The 26,034-nt window shown below is 34.2% G+C and overlaps 2 protein-coding genes across 4 annotated transcripts in view; one reads left to right on the forward strand and one right to left on the reverse strand.

The window, feature by feature from the left end:
• Nucleotides 1-26,034, forward strand: part of capn5a (calpain 5a) — a 54,217-nt gene that overhangs the window by 20,635 nt on the left and 7,548 nt on the right. For all 3 annotated transcript variants that reach the window (XR_012393720.1, XR_012393721.1, NM_001080007.1), the window contains 7 exon segments: nucleotides 11,858-12,066; nucleotides 13,075-13,267; nucleotides 16,021-16,214; nucleotides 18,128-18,205; nucleotides 20,228-20,423; nucleotides 20,715-20,828; nucleotides 23,880-24,076. Coding sequence is in view for 1 of the 3 variants with exons in the window: in NM_001080007.1 (NP_001073476.1) it covers nucleotides 11,858-12,066; nucleotides 13,075-13,267; nucleotides 16,021-16,214; nucleotides 18,128-18,205; nucleotides 20,228-20,423; nucleotides 20,715-20,828; nucleotides 23,880-24,076 (1,181 nt within the window). In the remaining 2 variants the exon portion in view is untranslated.
• On the reverse strand, nucleotides 5,935-9,037 carry ompa (olfactory marker protein a). Its single transcript, NM_001025185.1, is given in 2 exon segments — nucleotides 5,935-6,868; nucleotides 8,953-9,037. Coding segments are annotated over 2 exon segments (480 nt in total). The 5' UTR covers nucleotides 9,004-9,037; the 3' UTR covers nucleotides 5,935-6,439.

The raw sequence follows: 26,034 nt of genomic DNA on the forward strand, positions 1-26,034 counted from the left end.
TTTTTTTACTATGTATATATAATTTAAAATATAAAAAACTAATTTTAAATTTTCACTACTTTTGATTTCAGAAAGGATAAAACTTTCAAATCGAGCTGCAATCTTAATATAGATTTTTCTTAGATTCATATTTTTCATAAATCTATACTGAAATTAAAACACATGGCATCCTGTCACGCTCTTCTGTTAATTTTCCACATATTGCACACTTCCAACCATCCCTACGTGTGGAAATAAAACACTTCCGTCATAAGTCAGCCGTCCGTGATGCTCATTACAGATCCTAACGGGACACAAACACCTCACACACTGAGATATCTTCTGTCTGCCTCTGCTAGAAGTGATGTTTCCTCCTGAGGGCTCATTATTGTCTGCTGATGTTTGCTTCAGTCCCCCTGCAGACCCCCGTCAGACACACACGTCTGGACACACACTCAGGTGTAGTGAGCTCACTACCTAGGTGGCGTTTAAAGGAAGACAGTCATCTTAAACTGCTCTTCCAGACCTCATTATGACCATCTTCAGCGTTATATATTTAGCATTATTTATGTAATTTAATTGAGTCGACAATCTCAGAATGCATTATAGTGAGAATTTTTTTTTGTTTTGCTTTGTGTTTTTTTTTTTAGCTTGATGCCTTTTTTGAGTATAGTGGTATTTCATTTAAATTAACTTTTTAATTTAATTAAATTTGATTTATCTTTATTTTATTAAATCTAATTGAGCTGTTCTATTTAATTTAATATATTATATTTTTATGTTTTTATCTTTGATTTTATGAAATAAAAATAATTTAGCTTTATTCTATTTCATTTGATTTATTACATATTTTATTTCATTTATCTTTGTTTTATTAAATTTATTTCAGTTTGTTTTATTTAATTTAATATATTTTTACTTTATTTATCTTTATTTTATTTAATGTAAATTAACTTTATTCTATTTATTTTGAATTAATATGTTTAATTTAATTTATCTTTATTTCTTTAAATTTAATTTAACTTTGTTCTATTTAATTTAATTTATTTTAAATTTATTTTTTATTTCATTAAATTAAATTTAACTTTGTTCTATTTCATATAATAATTTTTTGTATTTATCTATTTTATTTTATTACATTTAATTTAACTTTGTTCTTTATAATGCAATTTAATATATTTTTATTTTTTTATCTTCATTTTATTTTATTTTATGTATTAACTTTATTCGAATTAATTTAAATTATCATATATTTTACTTAATTTATGTTTATTTTATTACATTTAATTTAACCTTGTTCTATTTCATTTAATTTAATATATCTTTATTTTATTTAACTTTTTTATTGTATGCTTTGTTTGTTTGATTGTTATTAATATTTTTAAAGTAACTTTTCCTTTTTATGTAATTTTAAACTATTCACTTTGTCATAGTCATTGTATTATCTTTATAATTTTCTAAATATTACCACATATTAAACCTTATTAATAAGAAATACTAATATAATTTAACATGCAGTAATATTACAAAAATATAAAGATATTACAATGTTAATTCATGTGTTTAATAATAATTTGCATTAACATTTTGAACTAGTTTTTATTTTAGTTTTTATATTATATTAAAATATGAAATATTAATTCACATATTCTACTTTTTCATTAATTTTTATTTCACTTTAATTTTAGTTTGTCAATTAAATATAAATAAAAAAAATTAATTAACAATATTTTTTATTATTCACTATTTAAAATTAGCTTTCAGTGTATTTTTATGCTTCATCGTTGTCCCAGTGACATTTTAACTTTTTAAATAAATAATAAAAATAAAAGATCAGGATTTAATTATCTTGCTAGATTCACAATTTATTTATGTTATTTCATACTACAAAAAAAGTTACAAGTATTAACACATGGGAAATAATTTGCACGCATTTGCATATGCAGATATTTGTATTTAAATACCAGCAGGATTTTGCATTTACTAATTGCTTATTGGCGACAGAGTGGCTCAGTGGTTAGCACTGTCGCCTCACAGCAAGAAGGTTGCTGGTTCAAGTCCCAGCTGGGCCGGTGACGTTTCTGTGTGGAGTTTGCATGTTCTCCCCGTGTTGGTGTGGGTTTCCCCTGGGTGCTCCGGTTTCTCCCACAGTCCAAACACATGCGCTATAGAGGAACTGAATAAACTAAATTGGCCTTAGTGTATGTGTGTGAATGAGAGTATACTGGTGTTTCCCAGGACTGGGTTGCAACTGAATGGGTATCCGCTCTGTAAAACATATGCTGGATGATTTAGCGGTTCATTCTGCTGTGGCGACCCCTGACGAATAAAAGGACTAAGCCTTATGAATGCTTATTTAACGTGTCGTAAGGCACAGAGATCTCCATTTCTGTGAAAGTTGTTCATGTGAATCGGTTACTAGTTCAAACTAAATGATTCTTTATCGACTCCCTGAATCGTTTGTTCAGTTCAGAAGTCACCGGATGTGAAACAGCAGCTCTTGATGACGTAACAGAAATAATGAATTGGCTTTTTAAAGCATTTCGGACGTCCCAGAACTAATGCCGTTCGCCTGAAGGCAGGACTTTTTAATTGATTCCCGATTTTGATTCGCTCGTGTCAGCCGGATACTAAACTCAGAGGCCATCACTATTGACCCAATAACAACACTACAGTCACTTACAGAAACACAGTGGCTGACCTAAAACACTTTATTTTACTGCCGCTATGCTTTATAAGAGCATTAGGTTACGAACAACACACAACAGACAACAATATTAGTGTAAGTTAACAGTCGTCCAATTGAAAAAATGAAAACATGAGGAAACTACACGGTCCTTGAACAAAAGGAATAGTAAATACAGTGTATAATTCTTGGGTCTAATTGGAAATTCGAGCCAAAAAAAAGGGGTTTTCAAGCATCAAAGCAATGTTTAGTACCAATTTAAAGGATAATTATATATATATATATATATATATATATATATATATATATATATATATATATATATATATATATATATATATATATATAGCTAGATAAGGTTTGCTTTTTACCTTTATTACATAGGACAGTAGAGATAAACAGGAATACATGGGGAGCAGAGAGAGAGGGGAAGGATAGGCAGAAGACCTTGAGCCGGGAATCAAACTCGGGTCACCATGAGCACCTTGGTGCTATATGTCCGCACACTTAACCACTAGGCTATTGGCGCAGACTAAAGGATAGTTTTTAACACTTTTAGAACATGTCTCATTAATAAAAAACCGAATGATTTCACTATTAATACTACACTCTAAAAATGGTAGGTGGTTGTAACACAACAACGGATCAAATATGGACAAACCCAGCCATTGGGTTAAAAAGTGTCATTCAATTTTCATTGAAATAATTAGTTGAGCTACAACCCAGCATTTTTTGTGTGTATGATTACAGAACCCATTCGCTAAAATTAAATCCACATACATAAAAGGTGCCATGCTTCCTTTTTTAAAATTGTATGTTTTCGTACGACTGAACTCGTGTAACAGTAATTTATAGAAATAAAACTAGGTATATAAACATTTGTCACAAGGAAGCACTAAATATTATATAATATATAATTTTATGATGGTCTCCTCCACATGCAGTTTGATAGAGCGCTTGGACCCAGAAGCCACTTTGTGTGACGTCACTGAAATTGGGTCGTAGGATATGCTGCGCAAGGATTAATGCTGATTAGTTGCACCCGAAATAAAAAATATTAAATGTGTGTGTGTGTGTGTGTGTGTGTCAATGAAATATGTATTATGTATAGGTGATACACACATACAAAAAAAGCTAAGCAATATGTAGAACAATTTTATTAGATAGATCTTAATTTTTTGCAATATGGTAGTGATTTGGCTGCTTTGGCTTTTTCAGGGTTAATTATTGTGATCTCCTGATTGCAGCAGAGAAATACTGGGAAATCTCTGTAGACTGATGGCATTTCATTCTGTTCAGCCTTATAATCTCAAGATGCGAGCAAAGTCACCTGTTTTGTCATCACTTCACTAATACCGCTAGAGCAGGGGTGGCCAATCCTGTTCCTGGAGATCTACCTTCCTGTAGATTTCAGTTGCAACCCTTATCAAACACACCTGTCTGTAATTATCAAGTGGATTTCAGGTCCTAATTAATTGGTTCAGGTGGGTTTGATCAGGGTAGGAGCTAAACTGTACTGGAAGGTAGATCTCCAGGAACCGGATTGAGCACCCCTGCTCTAGAGAATCACTCAAGAACGGCGGCAGCTATCTCTCTGCAACTCTCACATGAAGCTAAGCACCCGGTCAGTGCCTGGATGGGAGACCACATGGGAAAGCTAGGTTGCTGTTGGAAGTGGTGTTAGTGAGGCCAGCAGGGGGCGCTCAATCTGTTGTCTTTGTGGGTCGTAATGCCCCAGTATAGTGACGGGCACTCTATACTGCGCCGTCTTTCGGACGAGACGTTAAAGCGAGGTCCCGACTCTCTGTGGTCGTAAAAAATCCAATGGCCAAATTTGCCCACTGGCCTCTGTTCATCATGGCCTCCTAACCCTCCCCATATCATAATTGGCTTCATCACTCTGTTTCCTCTCCACCAATCAGCTGGTGTGTGGTGTGCGATCTGCTGCAATATGGCTGCCTTCACGTCATCCAGGTTGCTGCACACTGGTGGTGGATGAGGAGATCCCCCCCCCCCCCCCATTGTGTAAGGCGCTTTGAGTGTCCAGAAAAGCGCTATATAAATGTAAGGAATTATTATTATTATTATTATTATTATTATTAATAAATACTAGCTCTAAAGTGACGTTAGTAAATGAGCAACAGTTTCTTACGTCAACAACAGATGTGCATGAATGGCGGAAGAAAGTAGTTCCTCGTACAAAAGGGCTTTGAGACTCTTCGTGTTTGATTTTATTTTGTTATACACACGATTATGCCAACGCAATCTCACAGCAATTCGTAACTTTTTGATTAAGTAGCTAATTCGTATGATCTAATTCGTACATTTTTAGTACGATTTGCTTTTCACCCAATGACGGTTGTGGTTAGGGGTGGGGTTAGGTGCCACGCCTCCTTTTTAAAATCGTGACTGAACTCTTACGAATTACCCACTAAACTCACGAAACGTAAAATACTTGCGTTTCCTCGGGAGATCAGACTGAATATGCCGTCGAAGAACTGTTGTATAAAAGCAATATCACACTCGTAGCAGTGCGATATGGCTGTATATCATCATTGGTGGGACACAAAGACACTCTGTCTGCGGCCTTGAACCAACGCATGCCCCCCACCAGTGCCGACATACAGCCACAACGCACTGGTACTCGTGTGATATTGCTTGTATATACAGTTGAAGTCAGAATTATTAGCCTCCCTGAATTATCATCACCCCTGATTATTTTTTTCCCCAATTTCTGTTTAATGGAGGGAAGATTGTTTCAACACATTTATAAGCATAATAGTTTTAGAAACCTATTTCTAATAACTGATTTATTTTATCTTTGTCATGATGACAGTAAATAATATTTGACTAGATATTTTTCAAGGCACTTCTATACAGCTTAAAGTGACATTTAAAGGCGTAACTAGGTTAATTAGGTTAACTAGACAGGTTAGGGTAATTAGGCAAGTTATTGTATAACGATGGTTTGTTCTGTAGACTATCGAAAAAAAAAAAATTGCTTAAAGAGGCTAATTATATTGACCCAAAAAATTTAAAAACTGCTTTTATTCTAGCCGAAATAAAACAAATAGGACTTTCTCCAGAAGAAACAATATTATCAGACATACTGTGAAAATTTTCTTGCTCTGTTTAACATCATTTGGGAAATATTAAAAAGAGAAAAAAAAATCAAAAGGGGGCTAATAATTCTGACTTCAACTGTATGTGTATCACAAATACATAATAAATAAATAAATAAATAAATAAATATAATACACGCACATATATAATGTCAAAACAAACTTTTATTTTGGATGTGATTTAATCTTTGCCCAGCACTAGTAAATATATTCAGATGCTTTCCCATTAAAGCCAATCCCACAGGCAGACAAGGCTTTAAAAAGACTTTACATGCTGGCCTACTACAGGACAATAAACCAATCTCGGTAACACTTTACAATAAGGTTCATTAGTTAATGCATTTACTAACATGAACTAATCATAAACAGCACATGTACAGCATTTATTAATCATAATTGAACATTTACTGATGCATTATTAACATCCAAGTCCATGCTTGTTAACATTAGTTGAACTAACAATGAACTACTGTATTTTCATTAACTAACATTGACTAACATTAACAAATACAGTAGTAAATGTATTGTTCATTGTTTGTTCATCTTAGTAAATGCATTAATTAACATTAACTAATGAACCTTATTGTAAAGTGTGACCCAAATCTCTAGATCTAAACAAAGACTACGCATCTGACCTGACAAAAAAGGCGCCTCAGTTTTTGCAGAAGGTCAGAGAGCAGGAGATTTTTTCTTTGGTCGCTCCTTCCTTGAATGCGATCAGAAAATACATGACTTTGCGCACGCGGGCCAGCTCCGCGATCCGCTCCCCGAACTCCTGAATATCCGCCTCCAGGCATTTGATGGGCGAGTCCTCTGGGTCTCCGGCGTTCCTCCAGAACTGTCCGATGGGCTCCAGCAGCTGGCGGGTCATCAGGTGGGTCAGGTCGGGCGTCCAGAGCTGGCAGATGCCGGTGACGGTGAAGCGTCCCGTTCCCTGCAGACTCACGTTCCAGCGGGTGAAGCTCAGATCCTGATCGCTGAAGTCCAGCCGGTAGACGGATTCATGTGGGAGTAGGAGACGCTCCCCGTCCTGCCGTTTCTGACCCTTCTGCTGGAGCGACTGCACACGCAATCGCATCACCTTGATAATAAATCAAGTCAGAAATAGTTAGACTTCATTTAGATGTATTATTACACACACAATTGAAGCCTTCCTGAATTATTAGCCCTCCTGTTTATTTTTCCCCCAATTTCTGTTTAACAGATTTTTTTCAGCACATTTCTATACTTAATAGTTTTAATAACTCATTTCTAATAACTGATTTATTTTATCTTTGCCATGATGACAGTAAATAATATTTGACTAGATTCTAATATTCAGCTTAAAGTGACATTTAAAGGCTTAACTAGCTCAATTAGATTAAAGTTAGGGTAATTAGGCAAGTTATTGTATAACGATGGTTTGTTCTGTAGACTATCGAAAAACCTATTGCTCAAGGGGGATAATAATATTAACCTTAAAATGGTTTAAAGGAAAACTGCTTTTATTCTAGCCGAAATAAACCAAATAAGACTTTCTCCAGAAGAAAAAATATTGTCTGAAATACTGTGAAAATATCAAAACAAGACAATTTGTTTTGAGATTTTCACAGTATATCTGCGAATAATTTAGTAATATTAAAATAATATTTTTAACATAAGGATATTATTAAAATAATATTAAAATGATTAAAATAATATTTTAATAAAATAATAATTTGTCAATATTAAGTGAGTTTTTAACAAAATATAATTTTGCTTAACCCATTGACATCATTTTGCTTGCATTATGAAAAATCTGACTTAATTTTGACACATTATTTTTCAAGAAAAATTCCCTATTTAAGAACTTTTAGAAATTTTGACTAGAAACAAGACAAAAACTCTATCTGCTGGAGCAACTGCACCCGCAAACACATCACCTTAATAAAAAATAAATTAATAAATCATTCAACTTAATTTAATGTTTCATAACATGCATATACTGCTACTCTCTGATGATTTAAAGCTCTTCTTTTTTACACTGCAAATAAATATTCTTTGGATTTACTAAAAGAAATTAAGGTAAGTGCTTGCAAACAATTTATTTGGGCTTAATTTAAACAAACAAATCAAGTTGAACATTACGTTTCATATGTTTGTTTAAATTCAACCCATATAAATTTGCTTGCAACCATTTACCCTAATATTAAAGTTTTGGTCTTGTTTATAGTCAGAATATTTAAAAATTCTGAAATCGAGAAATCGACTGCACCAGGAAACGCATCACTTTGAAAAAAAAAAAAATTTTGATTAAAAATAAGACTTTGATGCATCATAGCAGTGTTATATAAAAGATTTGAAGTTTTTCTAGTCTAAATTTGTAAAAATTCTTAAATCAAGGAACATTTTCTTGACAAGTAAAAAAATATATATAAAAAAAAAAATTTTTTTTATTAAAATCTTAAAATGATCTGCCAATGTGGCAAGCAAACTAATATATATATATATATTATATGCTTTGAAATAAGATTAGTTTGCTTATTATATTGGCTGGTTATTTAGCCTGTTTTAAGAAAAATATCACTTAATATTTACACATTATTTCTGAAAACAAGACAATTCTTAAATATTTGGACTAGAAACGAGACAAAATCTCTAATCTAGAAAAGCGCACTGTAAAGTTATCCATAAATCAGCAATTTTCTGTAATTTCTGATTCATGTTTTGAATTTTCCCCAATTAATTTCTGCTTTAAAATTGCATTATGGGATCTTGATCATTCCTCCAACAACTTTTAACCTTGAAAAGTTCAAAGAAGTGACTTTTATGAATATTTTTAATAGTTTAAAGTGCTAAATTATCTGGGTTGGTGTTGTATATTACACTATAAAATCCTTGTAATAAACTGCCAGTACATTTTCTGTTATTTTAAACACGTATTTCTCTATATGTTATTATTATTTCTTATACATTATAATATTTTAAAGCACAAAAATGTCAATAAAAGTCAACAGAGCAGAGATCAACATCCCATAATGCCATTCACAACCATAAATAAACTGAAAACACACAATACGGATATTTTTCACAGTGCAGAAACAAGACAAGAACTCCAAGTAAAGAAAAACTACTTTTTTCAGTGTAAATCATCACTTGCAAGTCATAAAATCATCTGCTAAATGAGTAAATATAAATGTAAATGACCTCTGTCAGCTGCAGATCCTCAGTGAATGTCAGCTCCATTTCTGAACCCATGATGCTGTTTTGCTGATTCTCTCTGTGTGTGAATGAAGCTTTTCCTCGCTCAGCCTTCACTTTTCCATCCGCTGCAGCGCCACTGCGTCCCCTCGGGCACACACACTCGCTCAGATGGGGACTTTATTGATTCTCTGAGACTCGACTTTAGTTTTGGAAAAAGGAGGAGGAGCAAAGCAAACAGATTCAGTGTTGCAGCTCTAGGCAACAGATGCTTTCTGCTGTTGGAAAACTTCCAGACTTTCTGTTTTGCTTTGTTTTGTGCATTTGAATATATATATATATATATATATATATATATATATATATATATATATATATATATATATATATATATATATATATATATATATATATATATAGGTAAAATTGTAATTTTATTCACAATTTCCATATATATATATATATATATATATATATATATATATATATATATATATTAGAGGTGTGAACCTATACTTGTCTCACAGTTCGGTTCGGTTACGATTATCATGCCATCGATTCGGTTCAATTCCATATCTTGGTGCATCACGGTGCATTGACGATGCTTTCCATATATAGTGTTATATTTTAGGGGGGAGGCTATAACATGCTGTCTGTATAAACACACAGACACACAGCAACACACTGTCTCTCATTCAAACACATTCACAAACATAGACAGCATCAAACAAACAAACACACACACACACGCGCACACACACACACACACACACACACACACACACACACACACACACACAAACAAACACACTTAAGCCCTTGCAACAGGGAGAGCTTGCGCTTAGCGGAGCAGAAAAACGAAAAAAAACGAAAAAAATAAGCACTTTTCCGACGGTCCCTTACAGAGAGCTCCTCTCAGCGCGAGCTCTGCCGGCTAAAGTAAACGCAGACTGAGAGGTCTTAAACGGAGCAGTGCTCGTAATGTCGAGCGAAAGAAAGAAAGACAGCTGTGAAACATAACCAGCTTTGTCTTTTTGTAGGAAACACTTTAGATCTTTTTAGGGTAAGCGTTTTTTTGAGTTATTGCCGTCTATAACTGAATGTGTGTCAGGAAAATCAAAAACAAAACCAACTGAAGCGCGCTCATTTCTGGCGCCCCACTGGATATACAGCGCCCTAAGCATTTGCCTATGGTGCCTATGCCACGGGCCGGCCCCAAGTTGGCTGAGTGTTGTAAATAATGGCGCTCACCTCCCTCGCGACAGAGCGCATAGGAGATAAATGACGTCACTACATAATAACCGGTTATGGTTATTACTGAATCAATACCGAATTGTCCGCGTCTGCATCGCGGTGCACCGAAGAAACAATTAATTTTGACACCCCTAATATATATTTTTTTTTTTTTACAAAATGTCCTGTTGTATTTGTCTTCTGGAGAAGGTTTTACTACTTTTTGTTTAGCTGGAATATATACAGTTAAGCAAATTCTGGTGTTGAATAATTCTGATGCAAGTTGTTGTTTTTGACCAAATATGACACTGGCTTCTCCCAAAAGATAATAAGACGTTGACAAGAGTCATCGTTGTGGAAAAAACCAACTAATTTCACAGATTTTATTTACATTTGAACAAAAAGTGTCCTGTCCAAAATTATTCATACCCTTTTCAATGATCAATAGAAAATCCTGTTTTGGCTATTTATAGCAATCAAACACATCCTATAATTGCTGAGCTGCTTTCTGCATGTCTCCACTTGTATTTTTGCCCATTTATCTTTATCGATGAGCTTCTACTCTTTTAGGTTGTAGAGTTTACCATCAGCCTGATCTTTATCACTATAATCTTCTATGTGAAGCTGCTTTGCCATAATCTACATAATCTTATAAAAGCACTATAAAAATAAAGATGAATTGAAAAAAAAAAACATTAGCTTCCTCTACAGATTCTCAGTTGGGTTAAAGTCAGGACTCTGGCTAGGCCACTGCAAAACGTTTGTTTTTTTTGTCTGTTAACCATTTCTTCAACACTTTTGCTGTGTGTTTTGGGTCGTTATTATGCTGAATGTCCACTAGTGCCTAAGGCCAATTTCTCTGCACATTTCCTGATGTTGTTGTTGAGAATTTTGATGTTATAAAAGTCATCATTGTGGAAAAAAATACATTTCTCAGCTTTTATTTACATTTGAACAAAACGTGGCATGTCCAAAATTATTCATACCCTTTTCAATAATCAATAGAAAAGCCTTTTTGGCTATTAGTGCTTTTAAATACTTCCTATAAGTGCTGGCCAGCTTTCTGCATGTCTCCACTGGTATTTTTGGCCATTCATTTTGCTCTTACTCTTTCAGGCTGTAGAGTCTCTTGCCATCACCCTGGTCTTTAGCTCCCACCACAAATTCTCAATTGAGTTTATGTCAGGACTGTGGCTAGGCCACTGCAAAACGTTTTTTCTGCTAGCTATTTCCTCAGCACTTTTGCTGTGTGTTTTGGGTTGTTGTTGTTGTGGTGAAAAGTTTACTAATGCCCAAGGCCAATTTCTCTGCAGACTGCCTAATGTTTTTTGTTGAGAAGTTTTAATGTATTGCTCCTTTTTCATGGTGCCATTTACTGATTATGCTCCCTGGTTTACCGTCTAAACCAGGGGTGGCCAACCCTGTTCCTGGAGAGCCACCTTCCTGCAGATTTCAGTTGCAATCCATATCAAACACACCTGCCTGTAATTATTATGTGTGGTTCAGGACCTAATTAATTGGTTCAGGTGTGTTTGATATGGGTAGCAACTGAAATCTGCAGGAAGGTGGCTCTCCAGGAACAGGGTTGGCCACCCCTAGCCTAAACAGTCTTTTGTTTTCTGCATCAGTTGTCAGATTTAGTCCAGTTATTAAAAAGCAGTTTTTCATCTATTTAAAGGTCATTCCGGATTGGAAGGACCAGGAATGGGACAAGAATAAACCGGAGAGCTATGCTGGGATTTTTCACTTTCGGTTCTGGCGTTTTGGAGATTGGGTCGACGTTGTCATTGATGACCGACTGCCAACCGCAAACGGGAAGCTCATATACTGCCACTCCAACGACAGTAATGAGTTCTGGAGTGCTCTGGTGGAGAAAGCCTACGCAAAGTAAGTGCAAGAAACCGTAAGTCCAGAAAAAAAATAAACACATCTGTTTAAACTAGCAGTGACTTTAAATCTCTGGCAACAATTAACAAGACATCTGCATGTACTTTAGAGGCACACGCTGCACAGGTTTCCCCCTCTTTTAGGAGAGGCCTGGAAGTAGCAGCTCATTTGCATTAAAAGACTCATACAGCCACTTTATTTTTGCTTCCACCAAAAAGAGGTTTTGTTGCTAAACATTTAAAATAGAAGAAAGACTGCATAATTGCATAATAATAATAATAATAATAATAATAATAATAATAATAATAATAATATTACAATAATAATTGTATAATTGCATAATAATAACTTCAATAACAATTTCATATTTCAATAAAAATGTATAGATAAATGCACACATAAATAATAAAATATTTATTGATATTAAACTAAATTAAATAATTTATTTATTTTATTTTAATAAATAAAAAAAGCAAAAAAAAAAAAAAAAAAATATATATATATATATATATATATATATATAATTTTTTGTACATTTTTAATAAAAAATTTTATCAATTAAATAACAATCAAATTATTTAATTAATTAAATCATTTCAATTAAATAAATAAAAACAGCACACCTTAGAATGCTCATCAGCCATGAGCTGTGAAATGAATCAAACGGTGTAGTGATATGGAGCTGTAATGCGCTCAGCCAGCCGGAACTACTTTAGCTGTACATTTATCTGAAAATAACGGCACACCTTAGAATGCTCATCAACCAATCAGATTAGAGTATTTGCCTGTTGTGGCGGTGAAATAACTAAAATCTTTCAGCGTAGTAATATGGCGCTTTCATAGTGGTTGGAACTACTTTAACTGTAGGTTTATCTGAAAATAATGGCACACTTTAGACTGCTCACCAGCCAATCAGAATCAAGCATTCAGCAGCCCCATTGCTGAAGCTTCTCGGGCTCTTTCTTAAGAAACCTGCTGGTTGTTGATCTTTGTTGCTGTTTTGTTCAGGATGTGTGGCTGTTATGAGGCTCTGGATGGTGGAAACACGGCAGATGCTCTGGTGGACTTCACCGGAGGTGTTTCTGAGCCCATGGATCTGCTGGAAGGAAAGTTTGCTCAGGATGAAGAGGCTCGGCATCAGCTGTTTGATCGAGTCCTGAAGGTCCACAACAGAGGAGGCCTCATCAGCTGCTCCATCAGAGTGAGTGTGTCTGTTCTAGAGCAGTATTATAATACTAGACTATAATGAGGAGGGGGCGGTGCGGTGTCTGAGTGGTTAGCATTGTCACCTTACAGCAAGAAAGTCCATGGTTTGAGTCCCGGCTGGGTCAGTTGGCATTTCTGTGTGGAGTTTGCATGTTCTCCCTGTGTTGGCGTGGGTTTCCTCCGCGTGCTCCGGTTTCCCCCAAACTCCAGAGTCCAAACACACGCGCTGTAGGTGAATTGGGTAAATTAAATTGCCCAGTGTATGAGTGTGTGTGTGAATGAGTGTATGTGGGTGTTTTCCAGTACTGGGTTGCAGCCGGAAGGGCATCCGCTGTGTAAAACATGTGCTGGAATAATTGGCGGTTCATTCTGCAGTGGCGACCCCTGATAAATAAGAGACTAAGTCGAAGGAGAATGAATGAATGAATGAATGAATAAATGTAATGAGCAGAAATTCAGTGCAAGAAAAAGATTTGTTATATAATGAGTTGACGTTTTAGTGTACAAATTTGCAGAATTGTGGGTAAAATTAAGGCACAAAAATTACAACCTGTGTGATTGAAAGTCAAACTAAACCCGATGAAACAGGGTGTCCTGGCCAAAATCCCTCCATTGGCCTTTATCCATCATGGCCTCCCAAACATCCCCATCCACTGAATTGGCTCAACCACTGTCTCTCAACCACTGTCTCTCCACTCCACCAATAGCTGGCCCTTTCCTTCCCATTCTGATGCTCGCTTTGAACTGCAGCAGATCGTCTTGACCATGTCTACATGCCTAAATGCAGTAAGCTGCTGCCATGTGATTGGCTGATTAGAATTTTGCGTTAACGAGCACGTGAACAGGTGTACCTAATAAAGTGGCCGGTGAGTGTCTACGTAGACACATATTCAGACATCTGACAGGGAGGAAGAGTAGGAAGTGTAAACTGTAATGAGAAATAATAATAATAAATGTGTGTGTGTGTATATAAATATATATATATATATATATATATATATATATATATATATATATATTAGCGCTGTCAAAATTAGTGCGTTAACGCATGCGATTAATTTTAAATAATTAACACGTAAAAAAAAAAATAACGCAATTAACGCAGTTGCAGGTTTTTTTTACTTCCTGTTGTGGTGGACGTGTTCAACATGCAAGAAATGTGTATAAGACCGAGGAAGCACTTTTTGAAGGCAAGTTCCAGTATAAAACAAAACTTTCGACTTCTGTTGTAAGTTGATACCGCATGGCGAACAGAAAGAAAATCCTCCGCATTTCGTGACTCTGTGTTCCTTTAAGGTAATAAAATCGCTGCTTAGGCTACACGGTAGACTTTTAATAAGAGTCTAATCTGAATCATATTAATATCAGAGTATTGGTGTCTTATGTGAATGTACTTAGAAAGTCTCTGGTGAAGTCGCGAGCTGTCAAAGACAGGGCATTACTCTGCCTTTCAGCATGAGCCCTCCAAGTTTAGCGTGTTTCCTCATTAAACGCAACGAAAGCGTATGCTTCGCGTTGTTGTGTCAGAATCCTTGTGAAATACAGTAATATTTTAGGACGCTTAGTTTAAGCAAATTTGATGAACGCGAGTCGCTCCAGCGCGTTGTGTGTGTGTGTCTGTGTCAGGCTCGTTGAGGGGTGTCAGGGGTGGAGTGAGCGACGTATCTGAGTAGGGGCGTGTACGCGCGAGACGTACCTGAAGGACGGTGGGGTTGAGTTGCGCGCGACATAAGCTACCTGAAGAGCTAGGAGGGATGCAGGGGAGAGGGGTGTGCAATGTATTTAACGACCGGTTTACGAGAGATTATCATTCATTTGCGGGCATTTGGGAGTCTCTGTGCACTTGCGGGATACTCCTAGTCTTATAGCAACTGGATGAATGTAAAGGAGGATTAAGCAAAATTGTTTCTACTCTATAACTAATGTTCTCAACTCACAGCAATAAAACTTTACAATGAGTGCAACAGTTTGTATTCTATAGTTTATTATTATAATTTTTCATTTTCCATATCTGCAATTCCTGTATTTTGGCATTTTTTTGCAGTCCACTTAGAATCCAACATGGAAATCAATGTTTTCTTTATTGGCATTGATTGTTTTAAAATTGATATCGCATTAACATGCCTGTGTTTTAATTTCTGTAATAAATATGGCTGTCAAGCCAGGATCTTGATGGTTTATTGTGGGTTTGTTGTTTACACGAAGAAATCTGTGTTACAAGTTAAACAAAAATTCTAATAAACAATTATATTTTGAATTTAAATAATTTTTGTCTTGCGTTTACATGAATTTTACATTTGAATAGGCAAAATTACAACTTTCAGTATTTTAAATGTGATTAATCGCGATTAATTTTTTTTTAAAAAAGTGCGAAATTAGTTTTTTTTTATTGATTGACAGCACTAATATATATATATATATATATATATATATATATATATATATAATATGTAATTATATAATATATATGTAAACATATATATAATATATATGTAATTCAATTCTGCAAATATGTTTACTTATTAAAAAATTATTACATTATTTATTTATATGTATATGTATATATATATATATATATATATATATATATATATATATATATATATATATATATATATATATATATATATATATATATATATATATATATAATTTAATTATTTTTTAAATAAGTAAACATATTTGCAGAATTGAATTACAGCAAATAACTCTGGGATTAAATTCATATACATGTTTTTTGTGTTGTAGGCCACAACTCAGGCAGACATGGAGGCGCGTCTGGACTGTGGTCTGGTCAAAGGTCACGCATACGCCGTCACAGATGTGCGCAAAGTGCGTTTGGGCTCCGGCCTACTGGCCTTCTTCAAGTCAGAAAAACTATCCATGATTCGCATGAGGAATCCATGGGGCCAGAGAGAGTGGAACGGGGCCTGGAGCGACAGGTCACTACTAACAAACACACACACACACACACACACACACAAACACACACACCTGCAAATGCCAACCTGCAGAGCTGAAATATGCAGTACTACATCAGTTTTCAGTGCGTTATTGACAGGAAACAAGGCTCAAGTCGGAACTGGAATTTTTCCCAGCATTCCCTGATGTAAATAATTTGATTTAAAGCACCAGAAGCTCTTCAGATCATCATGTAAACACACTTCCCAGCTGGAAGATGACCTTCATTTAATGCTAACATTTCCAGCGGATGTGATTAACGAGGCGAGGAGAACAGTGTAGATCAGACGTTGCTTTAAAGGATTGAAGTGTCGAAGTTTTTGTTCGTAATGACTTAAGCATGGTAAAACACGCAAACAGGAGTGTATTTTGACAAGTTTTAGCCTTAAAAAAACACAATTAAGGCTACAATGCACACAAATGCTGAATACCTGTACCTAAAAGTCAAACTGTTCACATTTGTTTAAATAAAATTTGGGGAAAAGCTCGTATAAGGTGTGCAAGTAAAAAATATTGGCTTAACAAAAAACTGAAGTATTAAAAGTAGGAAAGCATAAACAAAAAATTCAAAATATGAATATACTAAAATAATAATTAAATGCTCGTAGTAAATAATGTTTGAGCTTTTGCATATTTTTTTAGAAATTATTTCTTATTTAATCTTTATTTTGTTTTATTTGGATCATATATATATATGTATGTGTGTGTGTGTGTGTGTGTGTGTGTGTGTTTATTTTGTTGTTGTTATAATCATTATATATATATTATATATTTTATATATATATATATATATATATATATATATATATATATATATATATATATATATATATATATATATATATATAATATTTTAAAATAAATCCATAAAACGAAAATAATTTTAGTTATCTGAAATATAACATAGTTTACATAAACGTGTGAGACATATATTATCTGAAATAATTTGCATGTATGTGTGTATGTATGTTTAATTATTAATAATATGTGTATATTATTATTGTTATTATTAATATTATTATGATAATTAATATTATTGTTGTTATTACTGTAATTATTATTATTATTGTTGTTGTAATTATTGTTGTTGTTATTATTATTATTATTGTTATTATTATTATTATTGTTAATATTGTTCTTAATATTGTTGTTATTATTGTTGTTATTATTATTATTATTATTGTTGTTATTATTATTATAATGGTAATTAATATATTTTTTGTTATTATTGTTATTATTATTATTATTATTATTGTTGTTGTTGTAATTATTATTATTGTTGTTGTTATTATTATTGTTAATATTGTTCTTAATATTTTTGTTATTATTATTATTATTATTATTGTTGTTGTCGTTATTATTATTATAATGATAATTAATATTTTTGTTGTTTTTATTATTACTGTTATTATTAATAGTATTATTAGTATTGTTAGTACTCCTATATCTTATATCAGAATCATTTTGGCTTTGGCTAATTTTATTTATATGTATTCACTGCCGGTAGACCACCTTCATCTTATAACTACTAACATTTCCAGTGGATGTGATAAACTAGCGTGGAGAACGATGTAGATCAGAAACTGCTAAAAGGATTGAAGTGTAGAAGTTATTGTCCACAATGCATGACTCACCCATGAGGAACAACGCAAACAGGAAATGATGAGTGTGTTTTGACCATAAGTTTTGACACAGAGGCACTTTGTTTCAAACCGCAAATGTTGTGAGTTCAGTTGTAAATGTTTAAATGTGTTAGTGTGATTACACTGCCTCCTGCTGGAGGGAAAACATTTTTAGCATCATAAAAATGCACTAAATGTTTTGTTCATTCTTTGCTGGCCCATTATTTTTATTATTATGTGTGTCTGTGTGTCGTGTGTGTGTGTGTGTGCAGCTCAGAGGAGTGGAAGCGGGTCAGTAAAGGCGAGCGGGAGCGTTTGGGTGTGACCGTGGAGGACGACGGAGAGTTCTGGTCAGATTCAACTCTCTATCAACACTTTATGCATTTAAATCATAATCAAATCTGCACAGACAAAGAGATTCTCTCTGACATCCTGTTGATTACGCAGAAAGTGGAAAGCTGTTATGTTTTAGCTTGTCTGTAGGGGATTATAAATGGTTTAATTGCAGGAATGTGATGCTATCATTTTAGTTAAAGCACTTCTATTAGTTCTTCTGTCCTGTCAATGCATGCGTCTTATGTTAGTAAATGTGTTTATCTGGCATGCATAGTCTTAACAGGAGCAGAAAAATATCATTCAATATATATCTTATTAATTCAATATAATATGTATATTATAATAAGTTATCACAGCAAGAAGGTCGCTGGTTCGAGTCTCGACTGGGTCAGTTGGTGTTTCTGTGTGTAGTTTGCATGTTCTCCCTGCGTGGGTTTCCTCCGGATGCTCCAGTTTCCCCCACATCCAAAGACATGCAGTACAGGTGAGTTGGATATAGCTAAATTGGCCGTAGTCTATGAGTGTGTATGGATGTTTCCCAGAGATGGGCTGCATAAAACATATGCTGGATAAGTTGGCGGTTCATTCCGCTGTGGCGACCCCAGATTAATAAAGGGACTAGGCCGAAAAGAAAATAAATAAATGAATAATAAGTTATATATTAATATAACAGTTACATATTTTTTCTAGTACAAAAGAAAATAGTTATTAATCTTTCATAAAACCTATTATTTTTGTCTTTTTATTGTCTTATTATTATTATCGTTGTCATCATTATTCTTATTAACAATGTATTATTAATTAAACTATATTGTTAATTTGTTAATTGTCTATAACAAATTAATGTATAAAATAAATAAAATAATATTAATTTATAATATTGCTTATAATTATTAATATTATTATTATTATAGGTTCAATCTTTCTTTGATAATTAAAAAAAATCTAACATTAATAATCTGTTCATTGAAAATGTAATCTTTTTCCATCAAATTTTTTATTTTTATTTTGTATTTTTCGAACACAGAAAAACATGCCGTAGGCAAACAGCATATAGCAAAGTGCACAGATATACATGTAATAACCAATAAATAGGTTGTGAAATAATAGTATTAATAATAGTGCCAGCATTAACAACAATAGTGTCAATAAAGAGGAAAAACTGAAAGGTAATGACAAGGAAATACTAAAACAAATAAAAATAATACAATGAAATAATTTATTATATTTACACACATACACGCATAAATACATACACATGAAACCAATTTCCAAACCAAAAAAGGCAATAAGTCAAGTCTGTATTTAGGGTTAAGTAGAAAATGTAATAATTTTTATAACATTTTAATACTAATTATAAAGTATACTAATAAAGTAATTATAAAAATAAATAAATAAATAAATGAATAAATTAGCTATATTAAATATAATAATAATAATAATAATGATTGTAATAGTAATATAATAAACAAATATAATAATAATAATAATATAATAATAAATAATAGAAAATGTATTAAAATTGCTGTCATTGCAACTATCTGTTGTAAACAACAGTATGTCATGGATGCTTTGCTTAGTTTAAATTAATTTTAAACCTGAATTATGAATTTCCTTCATCAATTTTCCTTCAGCTTAGTCTCTATTTCAGAGGTCGCCACAGCAGAATGAACCGCCAATTATTCTGTTGTACTGAGAAACACCCATACACGCTCATTTACACACAAACTCATACACTACAGTCAATTTAGCTTATCCAATCCCCCCTATAGCGCATGTGTTTAGTCTGTGGGGGAAACCGGAAGAACAAGCAAAACTCCACACAGAAATGCCAACTGACCCAGCAAGGAGTCGAATCAGCGACCTTCTTGCAGTGCTAACGACAGAGCCACTGTGCTGCCCAACCAAAAGTATATTTAAGATTTTAAAAGCGGGCCTTTTTTCTTGAAAACCCCTAAACGCATAATGGAAGTCTCCATCAAACGCTCAGTCCTGTCATTGATTACTTATGCTTTATTAATTTCGGTCTTTGTCAGGATGGATTTCGATGACTTCTGCAAGCATTTCACAGACTTGATTCTGTGTCGTCTGATCAACACGTCATACCTGAGCATCCATAAGACCTGGGAGGAGGAAGTGATGCGGGGCTGCTGGAGCCGCCATGATGACCCGCTGAGGAACCGGAGCGGAGGCTGCATCAACCACAAGACCACATTCCTGCAGAACCCACAGGTGATGATGACCATGATGACGATTCAACAGTGTACTGATACTGAAGAGTGTGTTTATGGCTTGTTTTATTTATTATTTTTTCCCAATTCAAGTGTCTGCCTTTTCTGTCTGTTTGAACACAGTAAAAGTGTCTAAACTGTAATTAGCAGTCTGATTGCATGCATTTCTACATCTGTATGTGCTCAAAATGGACTAAGCATGAAATATGTCATACTCCATTTACACCTGTACTTTGTGTCGATCACTTGTGATCAGATCCACCAATGCGCATCTTATTTTTGTGTTTTCCAGTACGTGTTTGACGTGACGAAGGCTGAGGACGAGGTTTTGATCTGCTTACAGCAGCAGGATAAGAGAGCTCGAGCTAAAGGAGAAAACATGGCCATCGGCTTCGACATACAAAGAGTGAGTCTGGTCTAGTGATGGGTCGTTCATGAACGATTCGTTCATTTTAAACAAATCTTCAATATGACTCGGGAACTACGAGTCCTCTCAGGGAGTGATTCGTTCATCCGCGCGTGCGCACATTTGTGCAGGTGGTATCGTTCATTTCAAGTCTTCATCACATTTCAAGTCGTTCATCGCGGAAAGGCAGAAGCCAATCATATACGTTTAGAGCCGGAAAAAGATTTGATCCGTTCATCTCTCGAGCACTCAGGTTTGAGTCTTTCTGTCACGTAAATAACGAACAACTCAAGACTTGAAAGGTGAACTAATTATCATGGCTCCTATCGGCTCAGACTGTGTACATTGGTTAAGAATATATGTGACTGTCAGTGTAACGTGAACGAACCACTGACATTAGACGACATGAAGAGGTGAGCTGAGCAAAGAGACAACAATTAATGCCTTCATAGACAAAAGAGCAGGTAAACATTGAAGTATTATTTTCTCTTTCTTGTAGTATTCTATTCATGACCTATTTGTTGTGTGATCAACCTTTTGGGTTTGTTGTAGATGTGTTTGGGAGCAATTCGTAACATTTTAATAATATTTTGGCAAATTGAACCAAATGAACGCAATGACTTGGAAAAAAGATTTGTTCATCTCGATGAACGAGACTCAAAGATCCGAGTCAGTAAAATGATCTGAACTTCCCATCACTAATCTGGTCTGTTATATCCACAGTGCTTTATCACAGGTTCACTTGATCAAAACAAGGTGGAGGCAGGGCCGGATTAACCAATAGGCCTTACGGGGACAGGCCCAAGGGCCCGTGCGCTCATTTTCTTTTACTTTAATCAGTGATAGAGCTATACTACCGGGGTTTCTACCTAACAGCAAATAAAACAAATCCTTCTTTATATGTAACGGAGGCCAGCTAGTAACTGCTGTGCAGGTAAACCTCACTCCTCTGACCTCTTAAGGTGCTCTAGCTACAGACGCTAGAGGTCATGGTCTTTAGCCTCCTTGGTAGAGCACCCGACTCCCATGTGGAAGGTCGCCGGTTCGATACCAGCTTGGAACGGATTGGGTGGCGTAGGACCGGCGGGGTTATATATACTCAAAACCAAAAAGCTTCCTATAAAAAATAAATGTAATATTGTAGTAGTTAAACAAATAAAAAGAAAAGAACAATATAGTTTTTATATGGAGCTCAGTTTCAATCAATTTTTAAGTTTTTTTTTTTTTTTTTTTTTCAGGTAGATGAGTGTCCACCTTTTCCTCAGACAGCTTAGATCTGCTTGATTTGCGGGTCACCTGCCATTTCAGTGCATCTGAAAGCAGGAATTATCTGACTGAAATGGGCTTATCAAAGAATAATGTAACGGGGCTCTATTACATTTAGCATTTTCTTAAAATCCGACATTTCCACTAGCGATTAAGATCTAACAGGGCTCAAAATTAACCTTTTTTCTTAGTAGCACCGGTGCTTATAACTTCAAAAATGTAGGCGCACCAGACAAAATTTAGTGGCCACCAAAAATGATGAGCAGCGTTACTACACGATTTATATTAACAGATTCTATTATTTATTAACACTCTAATCACAACTAGCAAATAAACAAAGATCTGCATGCGCTCAACGGCCCTGCACACACTGCTTGACGTGAATGAGATGAACTGAGTTAACAATAATCACTGTGCTGTTCTCACGGGTGCTGTCTGATATTGCACAGATGATATTATAACTTATTATTTCCATATGTCATCTTAATAGCAATAACAGTCTTTTCATGAGCTGCAATATTAGTTTCAGTCTCAGTGAATGCATGCTCTTTAGCGATGGTGAACGCGGTGTCAGTCGCACGATTAACAGCATCGTGACGATTAAATGAAGGATTAAATAACGTTAGAACATGACATGTTTAAAATGTGTAGATGAGACAAACACTGTTTCCTGAAAACTCCATCCCATCAGCTTTACGGTGAATGCTTTAGTCATTTTCACAGCGAACTTTAACCACTGGAAGTCTTTTATCCACTCCTCGATAAGTGTTAATGCTGGATTGACATTCAGCACATGATCACTAATCAGATGTGTCATTAGTTGTAACTCTAGCTGGCTTCTAAAACTAAATCTTTCAGTGTTGTTTTTATTCTCTCGTATTTTGACCTTTACATTTTCACAGCTGTGGCACCCTGCCATCGGAACTGAGTGATTGACAGCTGATATTAACCAATCCATTAGCGTTCTGTTCTAGCGCAGTGAGCCAATAAAAAGAGCCTGAAGGCGGGGCAAGCATTGCGGGCTTTTTTGTACTTGTTCTCTTTTATCTTTTTAGATATTAGCCTGAATCGTTCGTTTGCAATGCGTACCGAACCGAAAGTCTCGTACCGAACGGTTAAATACGAATACGTGTATAGTTACACCCGTAATATATTTATATGGCTGACAGTTTTATTTACTTTAGTTTTTCACAAATCTTGTTTGTAAAGGCTAAATTCAAATATAAAGTGAACATACATTTTTTTGTACTGTTTTTATTTTTAAAAAATTATTAGAGCCTGGATGTTATTATAGACTTTGCAAATTCAGTTTGCAGACATTTGTGGATACAGACATTCATTATGTTTTTTCCTGGCTTTTTTATATTGATATCGCAAGTTATATTTTATTGAAATTAAGAAATATATTGTGATATAAATTTTTGCCATATCGTCCAGCCCTGATTGTACTAGTTTTATATATTGTTTATATTTGTATATATTTATATATAATATATATTTCATATATTGTGATGGGATTTACCTATCTGTAACTTTTGTATTGTTTTTTTTATCTCTGATAATCTTTGTGTTTGTTGTTGTTATTTCTTTTTTGTGTTTTCTTTTATGTTATTATGCTTTATTTTATTTTATTACTAGTATGTGATTGCAATACATTGTGGGACCCCATTGAAAATGAGTTAATACATCTCAAGTGGTTTTTCGCAATAAATAAATACTCAATTATCACAAAGGCATCCGTTTCTGAAACTCAGCACAGTTTGACCGTGTTGTGTTTTCTGTCAGGTGGAGCTGAACCGCATATACCGCATGCACTCCATCCAGAAATCAGTGGGCAGCTCCATCTACATCAACTCCCGGAGTGTGTTTCTGCGCAAGGACCTAAAGGAAGGCCGCTATGTCATCGTGCCATCCACCTTTGACCCGGGCATGCCGGGCGACTTTCTGCTGCGCATCTTCACTGATGTGCCTTCAGACTGCAAGTAAAGCCCATTATTAGAGAGACCAGTGTCTGTTTACACTGCAGTTTCATACTTCAAGCTTTTATCCAAATATCTAAAAGTTCTAAAATCAAGACGAATTTTATAGACTATTAAATATATAGTCTTGTTTTCAGAAATGATGTCAAGATTGAGTTTTTTCTTAAAAGCAAGCAAAATGATCTGCCAGTGGGATAAGAAGAATAATCTTGTTTTCTCTTTGAAGTAAGATTATTTTACTAACACCGTTGGCAGATTATTTTGCTTACCTTAAGGAAAAACTGACTCACTTTTGACATCATTTCTGAAAACAAGCCTATATTTTTATCTCGTCTAGAAAATGCTTCTTGATTTAAGAATTTCTAGATATTTTGACTAAAAAACAAGAGATAAAAAATCGAAATCTGTAGTAATAATTACATCATTGAAGTTATATTTAATTGACTTTTCTAATTACTATGTCTGAAAAGTCATTTAATTACTTGACTCAATGCTACTTTAAACCCAATATAGATTATTTTAAATTTTTAATCGAAGATGGCCAAAAGACACATACTTATGCATTTTAATAACAAACAAAACTTTCTTTAATTAATAATAAGAATTACTGTGCAAAAATGTTGTCATATACAGTTGATTTTTTTTTCTTTTTTAAATATTTCCCAAATGATGTTTAACAGAGCAAGGAAATTTTCACAGTATGTCTGATAATATTTTTTCTTCTGAAGAATGTCCAGTTGTTTTATTTTGGCTAGAATAAAAGCAGTTTTAAATTTTTAAAAACCATTTTTAACATCAAAATTATTAACCTTTTAAGCTATATTTGTTTCCAATAGTCTACAGAACAAACCATCGTTATACAATAACTTGCCTGATTACCCTAACCTGCCTAGTTAACCTGATTAACCTAGTTAAGCCTTTAAATGTCACTTTAAGCTGTATAGAAGTGTCTTGAAAAATATCTAGTCAAATATTATTTACTGTCATCATGACAAAGAGAAAATAAATCAGTTATTAGAAATGAGTTATTAAAACTATTATGATTAAAAATGTGTTGAAATCTTCCCACCGTTAAACAGAAATTGGGGGAAAAAATAAACAGTGGGACTAATAAATCTGACTTCAACTGTATATCAAAATTTTCAAATTAAAGTTTTAATATGTTGTCGCTGACTAATTTCTGATTTCACTCAATAATTCACGGTAGTCTTGGTACATATAAGCTTCTTTAGTTGAAAACTAGAATTATTCAGCAAAATATATTTGTATTTATAAACAAAAGATGCAATTACTCTGCTTCCCTGAATTGATTTATACAGAACCGTTGCATTATTTCACAGTATTCAAGAAAAGTAAATTATAAATACCTATTGTTAAATTACCTAAAAATTAAAAGTACGTTTGTGAGTAAAATATTTTGTGGGACCATCAGTGATTTAGTAATGTTAGCAGTCATAGGTTTTATTATGGTGGCTTGAGAAAGACACCATTCTGATATTCTTCATAAAGTTCTTCTTCTTTCGTCTTCTGAGACTAATTTTAAAGTGTATCTCCTCTTAAGCCTTTCAAGCTATATCCTTCAAACTTTTGTCAAACCTTCAAACTGATCTGACTCGGGTTGCTATATCTTTTCTAACTGATCCGACTTTCAGTTTTCTGAAAAATGACCCAGAAAATTTCCAAAAGTCCCATTCACTTAATATTGGCCCAAACGTTGTGAGCTCATAACTCTGTATCAGACTGTCCTACAGACTAGAGTCTGGCCTCATTCAACTCAGTCTAGCAAGCAGCCAATTACTGATGACCTTTAAACTTACTAGCCACTCCCTAGCAACCAATTCCAGCACCCTAGAAACTGTCCCATAGACTGTGACTAGCTATTCTAACACATACAAAAAATTCTAACATCCTACTGACATGCGAATCTTGCTAGTGACATGCTAATTCATGCTAGAATCAGG

The sequence above is a fragment of the Danio rerio genome, chromosome 18, assembly GCF_049306965.1.
Source record: "Danio rerio strain Tuebingen ecotype United States chromosome 18, GRCz12tu, whole genome shotgun sequence".
NCBI classification, from domain to species: domain Eukaryota; kingdom Metazoa; phylum Chordata; class Actinopteri; order Cypriniformes; family Danionidae; genus Danio; species Danio rerio.